Here is a 21,206-nt window from a genome sequence, read left to right as displayed (position 1 = left end):
ACCAATATCTCCAATACTTTGACCACCACTCTTGAAATGCTAATTGGTCTATAATTAGCTAGCTACATTGGTTTTGGAATTACCTTTATGCAGCCAAATAATTTTTACCTCCTTCCATTCCCACGAGACTTTATCTGAGCTGAGATGCAGATTAAACAGTCTATTTATTACTGTAATATCATCACCTTGTTGATACACTCTTGCAAAATGATTACTCAATAATTCCACTAGTTCATCTGTTCAGTCACCTCCCTACCATCTGCAGTCTCCAAACCATTCTGCTGTAGTCACTCTTTCTTTTGGTTGCCACATATTGAAAGAATTCTTTTGAATTACTCTTGGCTTGTTTTGCTAATCTCTTCTCATACTCCAATTTTGCCTTCCTTACTATACAGTCACCTGTACTTTATACTGCTCATGGGCTTGCTGATCACCTATATCAATAAATCTCTTCCACATGCTTCTCTTTCTTTTTACCTCCTGCTTAATGTTGTAACTCATCTATTTAATTCCTAGTTTATTAATTATTTTAATTCTTGGTATGCAGTTAGCTGTTGTTCCTTTAAGCATCCCTTTACCACACACACACGCTACTCATATCTTTTTTCCAAAGTATATCTTCCCATGGTACCACTCTAAACAACTTTATAAGTTGTTACATACTGAAATATATACATACATACATACATACATACTGAAAATTCCACATGCTTAGCCACCAGCCAGGTCAAAACTCAATGATTGCTCTTGTTGATTGGCAGTAATATATTCATTTTAGTTATACACACATCCTCAGATGTAATCACAAGGTGCTGCACAAATTCCATTTCCTTCCACCTAGATGATCTTTTCTCCTTCCAGTCTATATCCCCATAATTAAAGTCACCCATAATAATTACCCTCTCTCTACTTATTGAATTTATTTGCTGATACATATCGCCCACACCATCCTTTGCATTCCCTGGCCTGTAGCAGCAGCCAACCAGATACTTTATCATGATAGCTTTGTATCGCACACCAGACAGTCTCAAAAGCACTGGTTTCTATTTTACTGATTTCCTGTTTTGCTAGTACTCTTTTATGCTGTAACACATTACCGATATTATGGATACTACTGATATCATCAGTAATATCCCCCCCCCCATCCTGTTTGCTCTATCCACTGTAAAAATACTATAGCCATTCACTCTTTATGCCTATAATGACATCATCCTTAGTCAGCCACGTCTCGCTAATATCAATAACTTTTTGGCCAATAGGAACTAACCAGTACTAAAAATTCTTCCTCCTCCTTGTTCCTAATATTTGATATATAAATGATATAAACCTCAGAGGTCCATAATGAACCTTATGCCATGTACATCACAATCCCATTCTTGCCTCAGAGACTAATTTGCATTTTCTCACCAATCATACACCCATTTGCTTTATTGATACTTGCATTCACCCTTGCCTTCTTCCTCTCTAACACCTTAATTTCCTTGATTTTGCACATCTAAACCTGCTAACAGTCAACAGCATTTTTTCTAGACTCCTAACACCAAATCCATTTAAATGCCTTTTTGCCCATCAAACTCATTCCACACATCCAGAAACTGCACCCCATTCCTCTTACACAATCTACACACATTGAGTAATTTGCAATGATAGCCCTTCTTTGCAGCTTTCCTCTATCATACTTTTCTCATATAGTGAAACCTGTGCGGTATCCAGAACTATAAAGTAACATGTATGCCACATAAATAACTTTTTTTATTATGTAAATATTTTGTCTTATGTATCATAAGACATCATCACTACACATCATACATCAGTTTGGAGCCACACGGAACCAGAACTCTACACATTTCTACAAAAAATCAACACCCCCTACATCCTCATATCAAGTTCACACTAGAAAAAGAATCATCAAACAGTATTTCCCTTTTTGATGTGTTCATCGAACGTAAGCAAGATGGATCCATTTCCACTTCTGTTTACCAAAAATCAACTTTTTCGGGTCATAATATCCACAGTACATCAGCTCACCATCCATCTAAAAAACATGGCACCATAAAATCTTTAGTAACCAGAGCACACAACATTTATTCTTCAGAAGAATCTCTAAAACAGGAATTGGAAATCATCAAAGAAACAGCTTTACTAAATGGATATAATCCAATAATAACCCAAAAAATAATCAACCACTCTCCTATAAATCAATCCAGAGAAGAGAAGCCCACTCCTATATTAAAGTCATCTCTGAACGTGCGGCAAAAATCATGAAAAAATATCGATTCATTGTTACCTATAAACCCATTAACAAATTCGCAACTTGCTACCTTCTCCAAAAGATAAACTCTCATCAGTGATGCTACCGGGCATATATGAAGTACCATGTTCATTTAAATTGTCTTACTATGAACAAACAGGAAGATCTATAAATAAATGTATCTCTGAACATGACCACATCTGCCTCATCAAGCCTCATAAATCTGGCCTTGCACAACATGGAATCGAAAACACTAACCACGTGATCTAATGGAATAATGCTAAGCTGCTACATAGATCTATATATAAACATGAATATTTATATAAAGGAAGTGCTGAAGCCTTACTTCATAGACCTAATCTTAATTGAAACAACTGTCTCACTATTCCAAAAGTTTGGGCAATTGTTATCCTCAATTGTATTAAATAAATTTAGCTGTTATATTTTAATTTAATTAGTTTTAATTTCAGCCATTAGTTTTAAGCCATTAACACACCACTGTATGTGTAGAGGGATTCCACTCTAAGCATGCGCACTACTTTTTTTAAAATTCAATTCCTATTGTTGCTTGAAAATTGTACTGATGATGTCTTATGATACATAAACAAAATATTTACATAATAAAAAAGTTATTTACTGTGGCATACGTGTTACTTTATAGTTATCTGTCATACCGTTGCAACAGATTTACTATCTTTACACTCTCACTCTTCTCTTTTGCTACAGCAGTAACTCTTTCATGTTCTCCCTCATACCATACTTTTCTCCTTTCAGATCATTTGTACCTACCAAAATAATCAACTCTTTCACTTTACCCTTTTGCATGCTAATAGCATCACTAACATTATTAATCTTTGCACCTGGAAAACCTGATTTTTGTCATTCCCTCACAAAGCACTCCTCTTATTATAGAATTACATACAAAATTTTCATTCTACTCTTACTATCTTTTCTTTGATAAGCATTCCTTTCTCTTCATTGGTACCTCTTTTTTCTTTCTTTTCTCAGCAGCACCATACAGCAAATGTTTCTTCAGTCTCTTAAGCTTATGCTTTGTCTTATGAAAAAAACTACATGTAAGCAAGCCATCTCTCTCATTTCATCTAACTCTTCATTCTCTACACCATCCACACTTTTATTTGCACCTACGCTAGCATCCTTCCCTTTCTCATTCCCAACACACATATTGCTTTCACGTCATTATGTTTCCATTCATACATCCTTCATACATACTCTCACATTTTCTTGGAACCTTCTCATTTATAACAATCATCTCTATCTCTATAACCATTATACTTCTCTCACCTATGCTTTCATTTGTTCTCTTATTCTCTTGACTTTCTCTCACAAATTTCCTCTTGAAGTTTTTCATCATCATCAATTTCCTGATATGTACCATCAGGAGGTGTTCAGGCTACTGTGACAGCACTACATGATTAAGTTTACATTATTATCAATCTACTATCAACAATTTTCCTCCAAATTAGTCTATTACTTGTGAGCACTTCAATATTGTCATATCTAACCTTTCATGCTTCTAAGGCACTTCTGACTGAATCAATCCACCTAAGCTTCGTTCTTCCTTTGGGTCCAGGCACTGAGAGAGGAGGGAGTTGATCTTTGGTAGAATGGATAAAGGTAGCAAGTTTATGGTATCAAGTATCCATTCTACACCCTCTGTCCAAAAAGAAACCGAACTTTTTGAAAATAGAAGAAACTAGTGGCACCACCTGTTGTATCTTTTTGTTGTTGAAAGCAGCAACCTTCATTAGTGTTGTGTCAACTGTTTATGACATTTGTTTCATTAGAAGCTGAGTTATAATGCCAGAGTGACAGTAGGTTTTGATGAATGGTCGGAAAATCAGTCTCAAACAGAGAGCTGCGATTGACTTTTGTGCTAAACTTGGTAAAAGTTTTACCAAAACACATCAAATGCTTCAAAAAGCATATGGCGATGAATGCTAATCCTGTACTCAAGTTTACGAGTGGTTTAAGCGATTTCAAAGTGGGCGTGAGATGCTTGAGGATGACGAAAAGTTGGGCCGTTCCAAAACTGGACTGAACAAAGTTAACATCCAAAAAGTGTATGATTTCATCAAAGAAAACCCGAAATCGTCCGTGAGATTTATTGAAGATGAATACTTCCTTGAAACGATCGTTACTGGTGACGAAACATGGTGTTTTGAGTATGAGCCTGAAACAAAGTGCTAGAGTGCTGAGTGGAGACCACGAGAAGAGGAGCATCCGAAAAAAAGTCGCTTGGAGAAGTCAAAAGTAAAGACAATGCTGATTTGTTTTTATGATTCCAAGGGCATTATCCACAAAGAATTTATTCCGCCTGGCCAAACGGTCAACGGTGAGCTTTATCTTGAAGTTTTGAAGTGATTAATAGTAAGAATTTGTCGCATACGGCATGAATATCGTGATGCAGGCAGCTGGTTACTTTTGCACGATAATGCACCATCTCATTGTTCGAACATTGTGAGACAGTTTTTGAGCAAAAACCAAGCTTGTGTGTTGGATCACTTGCCGTATTTACCTTATTTAGCACCCTGTGACTTCTTTCTTTTCCCCTGACTTCATTTGCCAATGAAAGGAAAGCGATACGACACCATTGAAAATGTTCAAGCGGCAGTAACCACGACCCTTAACAGTATCCCAAAAACCGATATAAAAAACTCATTTAACGAATTAATTGACCATGCCAAACACCATATCGAAGCTGAAGGAGAGTATATTGATTGAAATAAATGATTTGAATAATTATAATTGGCCTGTGTTTTATTTTCTATCAAAAGTTCGGTTTCTTTTTTGGACAGAGGATGTACCAAAGATCAACTTTCTCCTCTCTCCACCAGCAGTAACCACAACTCTCAACAGTATCCCAAAAACCGATATAAAATATTCATTTAACAAATTAATTGACCATGCCAAACACTGTATCGAAGCTGAGGGAGAGTATATTGATTGAAATAAAAATGATTTGAATAATTATAATGGGCCTGTGTTTTATTTTCTATCAAAAGTTCAGTTTCTTTTTGGATCAAAGATCAACTTCCTCCTCTCTCTCAGTGCCTGGAGTTTATAAAGTATCCTAGTCATAGTTGCAGATGTATGACTTGTGTTCTTCTAAGCAGATGGTTGCTGATCTACCTGTCTGTCCAAAGTACACCAGCTTACAGGAACAGGATACTTTTTCTGAGAGCTGCTGCAGATTCTATAAATAGTCTCTCTCTTTTTAATTTATTGTGGTGGAGCATAGTGGTTTTTTCCAAGAGATTCTGTGAGTTGTATCCAAAACATGGTCAGTCAGGCCTGACAGACTATGTTTTGGATACAACCCACAGGATCTCTTGGAAAAAAAACACTATGCTCCACCACAATAAATTAAAAAGAGAGAGACTATTTTTAGAATCTGCAGCAGCTCTCAGAAATTAACCAAATCTAAATAAATATGGTTGCATTAAACTTCTGAAAATTTGGGAAACATTAATCATCAATGATCCCACCTTACACTCTAGGCCACCTGCAATCGCCCATAGAGGGTAGGACTTTAGAGTCACCCATGTGGTTAGCTTAGTATTGTGTGGTATTTTGTGTATGCTGCATTAGTTTTTTTTTTTTTTTTGTAATCCCCGAAGATGTCTCAGTGACTGAGATATTGGAAGTATTAAAGTCTGTTTTAATCCTTTCCGAGTGCTGTATACATTCCATTAAGCCTCCAACATGATGTCCTCACAGCACTTAAGCCTCAACACACACATCTGGAATTCGATCTTCTGAGCAGGCCCTCTGAATTATGCAGTGTAACCACTAACACTTCTTGTCATATTTAAACACTTCTTGTCAAATCATCTACTCCAGCTGCTCATTTCAAGTTTTTGATGGCTTTTTCTACCTCAAGTATTGATATGTATTTCTCTTTGCATTGCTTTTCTACTACTTCTGTCACTGCTTGTTTTGTTTAACAGTCTTTCAAAGTTTCTGCCAATCTGATTGACTGAGTGGTTAGCGTATCCGCTCTCCAGCCAAAAGCTGCAGATTCGAATCCTGCTGAGGGCATGGATGTTTTTGAAAATACTAGTTGTGGTGTTGGGCGGTAGATAGCGTTGGTGTAGATGATGCAGTGGAGACAGAGAGTAGTAGAGTAGGTACCCTCCCTTGATGAGTTATAGGACTCCTTGGAGGTGTCACATAATAATAAATAAAAGTTCTAGCAAATAAGTCAGCTGATGCCCTAAAAGAATACAGAGAAAAATGTAAGAGAGCTAAGCTATGTGTAAAAGTAGCTAAACAAAAGTCATGGGAAGACTTGGGTAAGAGTATAAAAAATAAGTATCAGACTCCAGACATCTGGGATATCCTTATCTTCAGTTTTCATGTCACCTTTATCACCTTTGATTCTTTTTACAATACTCCTCCATTTTTGAGCTCTTTTTCAATAGCCATGACATTTTGCCACTTTCCTGATATTTATTTTCTATATTCTTAGTCTTCCCATGACGTTTGTTTAGCTACTTTTACACATAACTTAGCTGTCTTACATTTTTCTCTGTAATCTTTTTAAGGCATCTGCTTGCTAAGAAATTTTGGTATGCTTTCTTCTTTTCCAGGACTGCTTCTTTAACTTCTTGTCCACTATGGAGTTCTTATTTTTCTATCCTTGTAGACAACTTCACCACATACCCCTCTAGCTGAATCAGCCAGTGTCTTCTTCAGAGTTTGCCACTGAGACTTCAAGGTTTCGTTCTTCTTTTCAATCTGTTTCATTTTTCTTCAATAATGTTTGTTGAAGTTTTTATATTAGCTAATCTTATGCGTAATGTCCTAATGTCTCCTTTTTCAAATCTATTTCTTTTTCCATGGAATGATGAGTGGATAATGCAAGACCAGAAAGAAATCATATGCAATCCTCACAGGTCTTAGAATCCACAATAAAATTTTGTGGATTAGTACTACTGATACAGGATAAACTGTTGACCACTGCATAATTTTTCAATCACTCTTCCATAGGCAAGGACTGATTTATATCTCCCAACACTTTCAGATGACCATCATTCCTTCCATTCTTCCATGCATATCTGCAATTCTCTTCATTTCAATATGCATACACTTCATCTCTTGCCTCATTGTCACCATCATGACCTTTTTTTTTTTTTTTGCTGTAAGCAGACATTACAGCAAAAAGCTGTGCAACAAAGGGAGGGAGGTTTTGGTGTACCACCTCAAATGTGAGAAGTTTTCTGAGTGATTATTATATCTGTTCTCCAACTGACTGTGGGTTTGAATCATGCTATAGGATGTTTGTGATTGTCTTAGGTAGAGATGAATTTCATTGCTTAGTGTGAGACCACTGTCCTACTGACCTGAAGTGGCTTGAAAAGGTTCCATGTTTGGTGTCTGAGAGCAAGCGTTTCTGGATTATCTCGTGTTAAAGGCTTAATGAAGTGAAAAGCACTGAAAAAAGATTAAAAATAATATTTAATTCTTCCAGTATTTCATCTCAGTCACAGAAACAATGTCAGGGAGTACAGTATGAGGCTTGTCACAAACACACACACACAGTAAAGGCAACACAAAACTAAGTGAAGCATGTGGTTGAAAAAACTAGACTCCTAACTAGGTAGGGGCATGCTCTGTGGGCACCTGTTGATAGCCTAGGATGTAAATTGGGATCTCAAAGTATTAGTGTTTCCCATATTTGGAAAGTTTTATGCAACCATATTTATTCAAATTAGGCTGATTTTTGATAGTAACATTAGATTCTGAAAAGTCTTTCTCTTCTAAATTTACTGCAATGGAGCATGGTAATATATTTCTAATTGATTCTATGAGTTGTATCCAAAGCATGGTCTGTAAGGCTTAAATAACCATAGTCATGACTGCAGATGTGTTTTTTATGTTCTTCCATGTGGATGGTGGCTGATCTTGCACCAACCTGAGAATAACTTATATTAAAGACATTCTTCAAAAAAAAAAATGGTTACCACATCAAACTATTAATAACATATTGAATGAACTATCATAGGCTCCAAGACAACAAGCAGACAACTGCAAAGGCACAGTTTCTTTGTCAAGAACATTACAGACAAAACATCAAAGGTCCTACAAGAATATAACTTAAAAGTTGCCTTTAGACCTCTGCAAAAAATCTCCATGATGTTAAGATTGCCTAAACCACCACATCAACCTATGAAGGTACCAAGAGTTTGTAAAATCTGTTGCAATTCCGGTGTTTGTTATGTTGGACATATGGGATGTTCTGGAATCCTTCACAATGAGCATAAATCCTAATTGACCTTTCACACCACCAGCAAAAACCATCAAGTTAATTGGCAAATCACAAAAATAAAAATACCATACATAGAATTTGATACTTATGTATGCATATTTAAAGAGGCTAGTGAGATTATGTGATGTCTGACCCAGTGTAATAAAAACTAAGGCCTAATATTAAATGATCTTTGAGAAGCATAGGAGATCTACATGTGAATGAATTATGCTATGAGACACAATTATATCCTGTAACAATGACCCATGTTCATGATATCTCATTTCTGCATTCAATGTCTGTCACATATTGAATGAATTAAAAAAATGACAGTTTGTTATTTAGAAATCTTCATGCTAATACCTCTTTACATTTCTGTTTTATTATATTAATCTGAAGTACACAACATTGTTGTACGAAACATCATTGATTTATTAAATTATCTTACTTTTTTACATGTTTTTTTTTTTGCCAATGTTAAATTAATAATTGTGAATACCACGAGTCATGGGAATATAAACTTCATAAATCCAGTATTTTAAAGGGCCAGTTTGAAAAATTTCTCCACCATTCTAGAAAGGCTTACAAAAGCACATATTGATTCCTTTAACAGTTTAAAACATGTTCCAGATATAACAAAAGTTTATAGTTTTTTGTGCAATAATTTACAGAAATTTTTCATTCTTTTCAGTTCCAGTGATTGAGAACCCATATATATCTGATCAGTATCCCTCTGGACTGATTCTGTTAGACAATTTCATTACAGAAAGGGAAGAAGAAGAATTACTGAATGCCATTAACTGGGACGAAAATGGTAGGTACAGATTTAAATTTATGAATTCAACAAAAATGCATTTGAATAATGTATAAATTATTATTATTATTATTCATTCAGGATCTCTATGGAGCCATGAGACTCATCATGGGAAGTCTGCTTTATACAATACAAAATATACTATACCACTCCTTCAACTCATTTAGCATCTGTACTCTCACTACCCTCTCAAGTATTGCATTGTATACTAATACCACTCTCCATGCAAAAACAAATCTCTTCTTATTTGCCACTCCTGTGTGCAACTTCCATTGATGGGCCCCATGTTCTTGTCCCCTGTTCTACTATATGAAAAATTTCTATATTATGCATTCAAGAGTAGTTTATTTAAACTACTCAGTAGTCATTATAAAAACCTAAGATCACTCTATTCCACTTCCTCTGGTATAGTTCCATTAATAGAGTATGCAACCTCCTTTCTGTGGATCCCCAAATTTAAAACCTTACACTTATCTCTGTTAACTCACACTTCCCCATTCATTTACCTATCTTTTTAGTTTAAGGATTTGAATAAGTGCGTGATGTGTATTGAATACCTTCCTGGGATACAGGGAGATATTCAATTCTTCAGATCTGCATTTACATCCACATATTCATATCCTGCATTCTATGACAACCACCATTATGCAGTGACACTGTCTTACTCCACTTTCACTCTTTAGGAACTCTTCCACTTACAAGTCTTCTATGAAACAGCCAGGGTCAATGGCATTGTCAGTTCCTTATAAATTTCCTTAAAAATCTCACCCACTCACTTCCTTACTGACATTGAGAGTATTCAGGATTCCAATGCAATCTCTTCATTCACTTTCATTCAAATTGTCTTCAAATTCCCCATCTCTAACTATGAATATAGACTGCTTTATCGGGATGAAATGCTTTTATAAATTGATCACTGCTCTACTATGTAAACTGCATTGGTCACCCAACCACCTATACCATTTAACAAGGTTATTTGTCCACGATCATTTCTCTTCTGATTAGTTGTATAATAAAAGGACTCTGTAGTATTTTATTTGGAAAATGAATATAAAAATGAATAGATCATTAATAAAAATATATTTGAGGAGAGAAGAATTATATATATTTTAAAGATAAGGTTGATGTTTAAGTGTAGCTCTTTGCTTGCATTGACAGAAATTGTGAAAATAACTCTTGTTCAAACTTTGATTGTTCATCATCATCATCATCAAATTCCTGACATGTACCCTCAAGGGATGTACAGGATATGATAGTACTACATGGAAAATTTACATCATTACTAACTTCCTATCTTCAATTTTCCTCCAAATCAGTCTGTTACTTGTCAAGACTCCAATATTATCATTATCAGATGTTATATTTCTATCATCTAAGACACATTGTACTGTATCAATCCACCTATATCTTGGCCTTCCTCTGGGTCGTTTTCCTGCCAACCTGGCAGAGAACACTTGTTTTGCTAATCTTTCCTCACCCATTCTGTTTAAGTGATCATACCACCTGAGATTAGCTCTGCTAATGCATTCTAGGATGCTGACAATGTCAAGTTCTTTCCTAATATCCTCGTTTTTAATATGATATTGCCATTGATGCCATCTGTTCATGCCTCTAATCTTTCTCAGGACTCTCATATCTGCGATCTCTAGTCTTTGGTCAAGTGTTTTACTTCTGACCCAGCTCTCAGATCCATAAGTTAAAATTGGTTTGAACACTGTCTTGTATACAGCTAATTTAGTGTTTTGACTAATTTCTCTCTTATTCCATATGAATTTATTCAATTGACTTCCTACCATACCAGCTTTGTTGATTCTGTTGTCTATTTCCATATTTAATTTACCATCTTCAGTAAAAATCGTGCCTAAGTAGCTGAAATGTTTTACTTGTTCCACAGGTTCCCTGTTCACAACACAAATGACATTTTCAACAATTCTACCTATTTTCATTGTCTTTGTCTTTTTAATGCTGACCTTCATACCATATCTATTACAACAGTTATTCAATTTAGTCATGGACTCTTGCAAACTTGTAGTAGATTTATTTAGAAGTATAACATCGTCTGCATAAAGCAAAGAGCTGACATTAACATCCCCAATTCTGATATCTGATAACTTTGATTGTTTTCTTTCTTTACTTATAATGGGAAATATAAAATAAGGAATAAATTCTACTTATTTTTTTAAAATATTTTTATTTTAGTTTTGTTGGGTGAAATAATAAATACAATTTTATGAAATAAATAATTTATAAATGTAGGTTTTATAATAAAAGCACTAGCACATTAAACAGTGTCTCTAAGCTAGAGCCATTTGTTTAGTGACATTATTCTCAAAAAAAAAAAAAATGTCTTAAATTCTTTTTCTTCCTCTTTATAGTGTCTTTATCCCACTTGGTGCAGAGTCCACTATGATTATGCAGCTGTAGGAAACCTCAACCAGGTTGTTTCAGCATCTGCTGGGGTGGGGGAATTGTCTTAAATTAATGTAAATTAAGGTATAATGGATTCATCATCTCCAAATTCCTGATTTATACCCCAATGGACATGTGCAGGATACAATGATAGTACTTAATGAAAACTCGATATTATTATACTTTATCATTACTTTTCCATCTAATTATTCTATCTTGCAGAACTCTACTATTGCCATAGGAGACCCTTTTGGGTCCTTGTCGTAGCACCAAGCATCTATTTTCCTTTCCTTTTCTGCCCTCTCCTCTGTGTAAGTGACAATATATACCACTTCAGATTAGCTCTGTTCGCACATTCTTGAATACTAACAATGTCAAGTTCCTTTTTGACATATCATTTTTAATATGATTGTCATTAATGACATCTGTTCACTTCCATAATTTTTCTTAAAACTCCTCCAGTCTTTGATCAACTGTCCTATTTCTAATCCATCTGTCAGATCATAAGTTAAAATTAATTTGAATACTATCCTGTGAGTGCCTATGTGGTCCTGTGAAAATAGCATTGTTATCAATTGTACTAGGCTTCCAAAAGAAAGATCATTGAGTTCAATTTTAGATGCCAACCAAAGGAACTTTTTTCAGAGCCATTTTTTGACCATTTCTAGAGTTTGCTGATCTCTGGCACATTCAGGTAGGATTTCCCTCCCTGTACATCCCCCCCCCCACACCACACACACACATAAAAAGACGGTAGAACTCACACTACAGACACTGATATGAGTGTTAGGTTTTGGGCTGTGAGATAGCAACAATTGTCTGACCTATAACACCTGCAATTTACACACAGGAATATAGTTTAAGTAACTAAGAGTCTGGTTCAAAGCTATTTTGTGATGAAGCTTCTGTAAGATTCGTGATTTTTTTTTTCCTGAAAAAATTGAGTTTTATTGCGTTTTCTTAGATTAATTGGTATATTTTTTAGTATATTATTTTAGCAAAAGTTAAACTTAAATACCCCCAAAAAAGGGGATATAATCATATTGCTGCAACACTTATGCTCAGTGGAAGAAAACTTGTCCCCAGCATTTTCATGAACTTGTATTTGTAATGCTGCTTTGTTCTGATGGGTTTGTAATGTTTAGATAGTCTTAAAAATGGTGACAAAAATCCATCAGAACAAAGCAGTGTTAAAACACAAGTTGACGTAGATGCTGGAGGCAAGATCTTTTCTTCCACTGAGCATAAGTATTGCAGCGTTCTTGATGATGTCATAGATATCTTGACATTTGAAATATCCAGAACACTTGGAGAGTGTCTTATAATTTGTTTTAATCTGGATCCCCAAGCAGTTTCTTTTATCATCCCTTTACTGTGAGTTGAGGGATGATTAAAGAAACTTGGAAAAGATAAGGAAAATGAACAGAACAAGAAGAGCCACTAAAGTGCTAAAGTAGATAAGATAACAGTGAATAATAATAATAATAAGGTAAATCAGTTAGAATTAAGAGCAAAGAAATAATAGGTACAGTGATTTGCTCATGAAATTATGCTAGCTGATGGAGTCACTACTTTGAACTTCCTGGGAGTGAAAATTAAAGATTTGACACATGTAATAGAAAGAGAAAATAAAAGAGATTGGAATGTTTGTTGGAATTAATGATTTAAGTAGTGATAAATATAGCATGAGAGAGGATAGGATATGAAAGGCTTGCTGGAAGAAGCAAGAAAGAAAAGTGACTGAATGAAAATTGTTAGTATATTACTGAGATACAACAGTATTGATGTAAGGAGGGCTATGATAGCAACTATGTCAATGCTGCACAGTCTGTGTAGAAGTCTGTGATGGTAGAAAAGACTTGTATGTGAGGGATGGCTTGCACTTGAATGGATTTAGCATCTGGAGCCTGGAAAAATTATTTATTGGTGGTGAGACCCAATGCAGAGAGGTAAGGGAAACTGGATCATCATGGAAGGAATGTTGAAAATGTTTCTAAATCATGTGTGGTATGACATGTCATGACAATGAGTAAATGGTATTGAGCATGGTTATGAATCTGGTGAAGGGTAAATGTATGCTTTGGGTTCGGCGATTTTAAACGTGTCTGATGATTGAAAAGAGAAAGTTACCTAACTGGGAGCTTTCTCTTAGGCCAAAATGTATTCACCAGGGAGTTGAGTGTATTGCCTTGGTGAAAATGTTTTGCCTAAGATTATTGGCAGCCACCCTCTAATGCAGGGGTTCCCAACCTTTTTGGTCCCCATACCCCTTGGCTTTTAGTAAATTATCTGGTACCCCTATTCATTATAATAAGAAATAAATTCTTAAGTTTACCACACAGATTCAAAGAATATAAGAAATAAACAGTAATTAAGTTTTCATAAAAGCTTTATTCAGTAAATAAATCAATTACATTATCATAAAATTGTAAAATCTTTATTAAACTGCAGTAAAATCGACTAGTGAGACCCTTGATTCTGTTTCTTATCCACCAACAGTTTTATTCTTGGTACAGTTTTTGAAATAGATACCCATATCATGTTCAGGCTCCAGTTTGTTTCTTGTTTTGGACTTGATTGAAAACAAAACTGAGAATCCTGATTCACATATAAGTTGTTATAAATGGAATTATAGCCATATAAGCACTTTTGGTGATAACGGGATATGCTTCTCCAAGTGTACACCAAAAATTTTGTAACTTCATTGATTGGAATTCAATTTGGAGTTTCTTGTTATTGCGGAGATCAATTAGCTCGTCTCTCACTGGGTCATTGACACTGATTTTTTCTAAATCAATATGAAAAGGGTTATGTATCCAGACTTCATTCATTTGGTCAGGAGGAATTATTCTTGTAAGTGGCTCTTTCAAAGTTTTTAAATGCAATATAATGTTATCGAACTTCCTGTTTTAGTTCATATGCCAGATCTGAAGTGATTTCATAGAGATTTGAAATTGGCAAAGTTACCTAACTCCACCCTTCTTCCCCAGAGAGTCAATTTTTCTTGAAACGATTGTATCTTTTCTTCAGCCTTTGCGAGAATGACATTTGTATCTTGCAGTGAAATGTTCACAGAATTAAGAATACCAAATACTTAAGATAAGCCAGAGAAATCTCAAAGTTTGGATCTTTGAAATATGAAGCAAAAGCAGATTCTTTTACGACTAAAAAAATTTTAATTAAATTTTTCTAAGTTCAAAAACCCTCCCTAAAACATTTCCTCTGGATAACCATCGTACTTCTGTATGAAGCAGCAGTACGATATGATCTGCACCAACCTCTTCACACAAAGATTTAAACACATGGTGATTCAATGCTTTTGCTTTGATAAAATTCACAACTTGAACAACAACATCCAAAACGGCTTTCAAATTATGTGGAAGTGTTTTAGATGCTAAAGCATACCGGTGAAGGATGCAATGGCTTGTAAAAATATTTGAGTTGATTTTTTTAACTAAAGCGGTGAAACCTGATTTTTTCCCCAACATAGTGGGAGAACCATCAGTACAAATAGAGTCTACTAATTCCCATGAAAGGCCATTTGAATCAAAAAAATCATTCACCAAATTCATAATGTCCACTGCCTTTGTTGTTTCTTTCAAGGGTTTACAAAAAAGAAAGTCCTCTTTTATTTCATTCTGATGTATATATCTAGTAAAAATAAGAAGCTGTGTGCAGTTAGAGACATTAGTTGATTCATCCAAATGTAAACTAATTCTTGCTGGACTTTTCTTGATTTTCTCTACTACCTGTACACGTATGTCTTCTGACATTTCTCGAATCCGATCACAAATTGTATTATTTGATAATGGTATTTGTGCAATTTTCTCTTTTGCTTCTTTTCAATTTTCTCTTTTGCTACCACACATCAACTCAACCATGTCCATAGCACACGGCTTCACTAATGTCTCAGCAATTGTATGTGGTTCCTTTTCTTTGGCGACCCTCAATGCGATGCGATAACTGGCTTCCAGTGCTGGCTTCTTTGGGGTAATAAATCCATGGTCATGAAGTGTGATATTCTTACCAAATCGTTCTCGTTTTATTCTAAATGAGGACTCTGACTCATTAGAATGCTTGGGATGAACATTCTGAAGAACATTCTGAAGTTCCACACTGCCATTGCTGAATATCTTGAAGCAAATGAAGCACTGCGGCTTTTGCACATCTTCTTTGTCAAGCACAAAAGTAAAACCATATTGCACATATGAATCTTGATAACACCATTTCTTTGGCGTGGTCATTCCTTGGGTCTGCAAAAATAATATTTTTTTCTATATAAATCCTGATCTAACCTTTCATTTTAAAAATAAGCTAAAAAATAAATAATATTTTCATCATCATCATATGTATCAAGGATTTAGGCCTAGTATGGCCTGTTCCGGCCTTAGAAGTCATCGTTGAATCATTTAAGAGGACGTCCTGGTTTTCTTTTTCCTAATGGCTTGTACTTTAAGGCTTGTTTTGGTAATCTTTCTGTTTTCATTCTTTGAACGTGTTCCATCCATCTATGTTTATATTTTTTAATTTTTTCAATTACTGGTTCTTGGTTTAATTCTTTCATAATATCTTCGTTTCTTTTGTGATCAAATAGGGTATACTTTGCAGTTTTTCTCATCAACTTCATTTCTGCTGTTGTTAATCTTTGTTTGTCTTTTTGTTTTATTGTCCAGATTTCGCTTCCATACATTAAGACCGGTAGGGCTAATGTATTGTATACTTTTTGTCTGGTTTGTTTTTGAACTAGGTTTGGTTTAAATATAGAGTTAATTACTCCTGTTATTTTTAAATATTTTGCAATTTTTATGTTTATATCTTTTTCATTTTCATAAGTGATCATACATCCTAGGTAGTTAAATGAATTCACCTGTTCTAAGATCTTGTTATCTAATACTATTTTAGTTCTTGCTGGATCTTGTCCTTTAAAGGCCATAGTTTTTGATTTTTCCATTGATATTATCATACCATAATCTTTGGATATCTCATTTAGATTTAAAATAGCTTTCTGTAAGTTATCTTCAGAATTTGTAATTATTATTTGGTCGTCTGCAAAGAGGAGAGTGTTTAAGTTAACTGTAGGTGAAAGTTTAATTCCTTGATGTAAATTTTTACTCCATTTTATTATTATTTCATTTAAGTAGATATTAAAAAGAGTTGCTGAGAGGGGACATCCCTGTCGCACCCCTTGGTTTATCTCTCTTGTATATGATAGCTCATGATTTAATCTTATTTGTATTTGATTATTTTCATATATACTTGTGACAGCTTTTAGGATATTATTTGGTATTTGTCTTTCTTTTATTATGTTAAATAATATGTTTCTTTTAACTTTGTCAAATGCTTTTTCAAAGTCAATAAATGCAATATGTGTTTCTAAATTATATTCTCTTCTTTTCTCTATTATTAATTTTAGGCAGAAGGCTGGGTCTATACATGATCGTCCTTTTCTAAATCCATTTTGTACCTCTAGAATAAAGTTTTCGGAATATTTCATTAGTTTGTTATTTAAGATTCTGCTGTATTTTGTAACATGAATTTAGTATACTGATACCTCTATAGTTTTTAGGGTCATCTCTATTACCTTTCTTAAACTTTAGGGTCATCTCTATTACCTTTCTTTTAAAATAATATTTTAATGTATTTAAATCTTGATCTATCCTTTCATTTTTAGAATAGGCTAAAAATAAACTATAAGCTACTTACGATTAGATAAAAATTTCGTCAGCAAAAGTGAAGTCCACAAAAGTAATTTAGTTAACCTATGTTTATCGCTAAAACGTGTGTACATGAGCATGGCGAAATGAAGCAGTTGGAGTGTGTATCATACAGTACGTTCCGTGCATGAGTAGGAGGTGCAGATGCTGCGGAGGCAAGTCTCGAGGGAGCACCGATCTGGCAATTTCACTAGCTATCTTGAATCTTAACCGGGTATTTTGAGTTATCAGACCCTGCAGTGAGAAAAATGTCTATGCAACCTCACTGTGTCCATGTTGGAAAAAGAGACCTGAAATGTTGCTGATGTGGCTGACAGACATTACCAACATGGAATAGCCCGGAAATGTTGATAACATAACTATTTCTGGAATATATTAATAGCATAATATACTTATTTACCTGCTATTCACCGTACCCCCTGGCAAGTTTCCCATACCCTCCCCCCCTGGGGATATGGGTATCCTGGGTTGGGAACCCCTCCTCTAATATAAATCACCAGATTCATATTCATCCCCATTTGCTTCAGTTTATGCAGTAGAGTTCTATGTATCTTGTCTTTTTCAAAGTCCAGCAATATCACTGAGTAGCATTTCCCCTATCTGCCTCCATTGTCACTTGATTGTAAAAAGTAAGCAAACTGCTAAGGCAGGAACTACCCTTCACAAAACCATGGTACCCCTTATAGAGTATCATATTCCTGTTAACCCACTCCTGAATTCTGTCTTTCACCAATTCCAATACCTTAACCACCACCACTGCTGAGATGTTGACTGGCCTTATGTGGTGGGACTATTTTTACCCTCCTTCTGCTTCATTGGTGCCTTTCCACTACTGAGGCTTAAATTAAACAGCTTGATCAGAGGAGCTGATAATTGCCTTGCACATTTTCATAATGTATGGGCTGATATGCCGTCTAATCCTTGCTTTTGATACACCTAAGCCTCCAACATCTGTAGAAGCAAGTATTTCAACTCTCCTGTTAGACTGTACATTCTTAATTCACTATCATCATCATCAAATTCCTGCTATGTACCCTCAAGGGGTGTACAGGATATGATAGTACTACATGAAAAATTTCCATCATTACTAACTTCCTATCTACAATTTTCTTCCAAATCAGTCTGTTTCTTGTCAAGACTCCAACATTATCAGATATTATATTTCTATTGTCTATGGCACTTTGTACAGTATCAATCCACCTATATCTTGGTCTTCCTCTGGGTCATTTTCCTGCCAACCTGGCAGAGAACACTTGTTTTGCTAATCTTTCGTCGCCCATTCTGTTTAAGTGACCATACCACCTGAGATTAGCTCTGCTAATGCATTCCTGGATGCCGACAATGTCAAGTTCTTTCCTAATATCCTCATTTTTTAATATGATATTGCCGTTGATGCCATCTGTTCACGCTTCTAATCTTTCTCAGGACTCTTATATCTGCGGTCTCTAGTCTTTGGTCAAGTGTTTTACTTCTGACCCAGCTCTCAGATCCATAAGTTAAAATTGGTTTGAACACTGTCTTGTATACAGCTAATTTAGTGTTCCGACTAATTTCTCTCTTATTCCCATATGGAATAAGAGAGAATATTTATTCAATTGACTTCCTACCATACCAGCTTTGTTGATTCTATTGTCTATTTCCATATTTAATGTATCAACTTCACTAATAATCGTGCCTAAGTAGCTGAAATGTTTTACTTGTTCCACAGGTTCTTCGTTCACAACGCAGATTATATTTTCAATGATTCTGCCTATTTTCATTGTCTTTGTCTTTTTATTGCTGACTTTCATGCCATATCTATTACAACAGTTATTTAATTTAGTCAGGGAATCTTGCAGACTTGTAACATATTTATTTAGAAGTGTAACATCGTCTGCATAAAGCAGAGAGCTGACATTAACATCTCCAATTTTGATATCATGTTTAATACCACTTTCCTTCATAATGTGATTCATATAGATAATGAATAACAGAGGGGATAATGTACATCCTTGTCTCACACCAGATTTAACATTAAACCATCTTCCTGTACTTCCTTTAATTCTAACTGCTGACTTACAACTCAAATAAAGACAGTATTGCTTGATATAATGCCCCATTGACACCATATAACTGTAGCGTATTGAATAGCTTCTCTCTCGGCATCTTGTCATATGCCTTTTCCAGAAATATCGGCATGCCCAAACTGCATGTTGTGGCTTTATCACCTATGTCTGATATGGTAGTAAAGAGGTTTTGTCAGAATATCAGTGATATCGAGATTTTGCTGCAGAAACACAAACCTTACTGTTTCTGTCTGCAGGAAACACATCTACCCTAAGGAATTTCACTGTTGTATGCAAGGACAGAATTGGCGGTGGTCCAGCTCATGGAGGAGTAGCTATCCTAGGAGTAGTAACACTCCTTCCATCATGTTGGAAGAAGTGTTACTAAAATTGGAGTAGTAACACTCCTTCCATCATGTCCACCTTAATACTGCTCTAGAAGAAGTAGTGATTCACCTATCTGTGGGATTTCTTATTAAGTATGTTCAAATTATCTATCACCAGGTGCTGAGTTAAATAAAATCGATCTTGATAACTTTATTTGATAACTTGCAACTGCCTGAGCTCATGCTTCTTATGGGTGACTGTAATTAATGGGCACAATACTCTATGGGGTAGTGCCAACACAAATGGACAAAGTTATATCATTGAATGACTCCTTGACAATAATGACCTCTCTCTTTTGAATAATAGATTTAATACTCTTCCATATGCCTACTCACTCATATTCTGCAATTGATCTTACAACCTACTCCCTTTCCATTTCTCCACTGCTCATGTGGGATGTCAAAGATAATATCTACAGAAGTGATCATTTTCCTGTTATTTGCATAATATCTTCACACCAACCATGTTCTTCTATGTAGATGCCCATATGGAAAATGGACAGGCTGACTGGAATATTTTTTCCTCATCTCTCAAATCATGCTGATACAGTTAGTCAAACACCTGTTAATGAAACAGTAGAGTATGTAACAGATTGCATTGTATAGGCGGCAACAACCTCAGTTCGAAAAATATCACATCAATTTCCACTCTGTCTAAAGCAGGGGTGGGGAACCTTTTTTCTGCCAAGGGCCATTTGGATATTTATAACATCATTCGCAGGCCATACAAAATTATCAACTTAAAAATTAGCTTGCTATATTTGGTCAAACGTTTAATTAACTAATCTCTAATGTGATTGGCTGGAACTGCTTCTCTTTGGTGAGGTGTGCGATGTTAGCTGGTATTGATGATGTTGCTACTCGCAACTGCTTTTCCATGTTTGCGTCGGTCAGTCTGGAGCGCAGTCGACTCTTTGCAATGGTAAGTTTTGAAAAGAACTGTTTGCAGCAGTAAGTTGTTCCAAATACAGATGCATATTTCAATGCATGTCTCCTCAAAGTGGGAAATTCATTAGTGGGAGGTTGTTATACCTAGCTTTCAGCTCATTATCGCTTTGCAGCTGAATGATTTCGTGTTATAGGTTATCAGGCACATCAGTTGGTTCCACATTGAACAGTGTAGCAAAGATGTTCAATTCCATTTGTCTACTTTTCACGTCCTTGCGATTATTTTGCCTTGATCGCTGTTCTAATCCTGCATCTTGGATTTGTAACATATTCAACGTTCGTACCATTGACTCTCGAGGTCTTCTCGTCATGTACTTGTATGTGTCCTGTCTATCCCGTAATGGATGTTTCTTACTTGTCCCTCAAAA

At 35.3% G+C, this 21,206-nt stretch overlaps 1 protein-coding gene across 1 annotated transcript in view; it reads left to right on the top strand.

Annotated features, from left to right (window-relative positions):
• The window catches only part of LOC150108066 (tRNA (carboxymethyluridine(34)-5-O)-methyltransferase alkbh8-like), a 249,687-nt gene that overhangs the window by 37,510 nt on the left and 190,971 nt on the right, over positions 1-21,206 (top strand). The window contains exon 3 of the mRNA XM_090415571.1: positions 9,214-9,336. Coding sequence (XP_090271697.1) covers positions 9,214-9,336 — 123 coding nt within the window. The remainder of the gene's footprint in view (positions 1-9,213; positions 9,337-21,206) is intronic.

Source organism: Typopeltis vanoorti, chromosome 3 (genome assembly GCF_054136105.1).
Source record: "Typopeltis vanoorti isolate ZY-2024b chromosome 3, IOZ_Tvanoo_1.0, whole genome shotgun sequence".
Lineage (NCBI taxonomy): Eukaryota > Metazoa > Arthropoda > Arachnida > Uropygi > Thelyphonidae > Typopeltis > Typopeltis vanoorti.
Note: the sequence above shows the minus strand (reverse complement) of the source record. Positions and strands in the feature narration are given on the sequence as shown.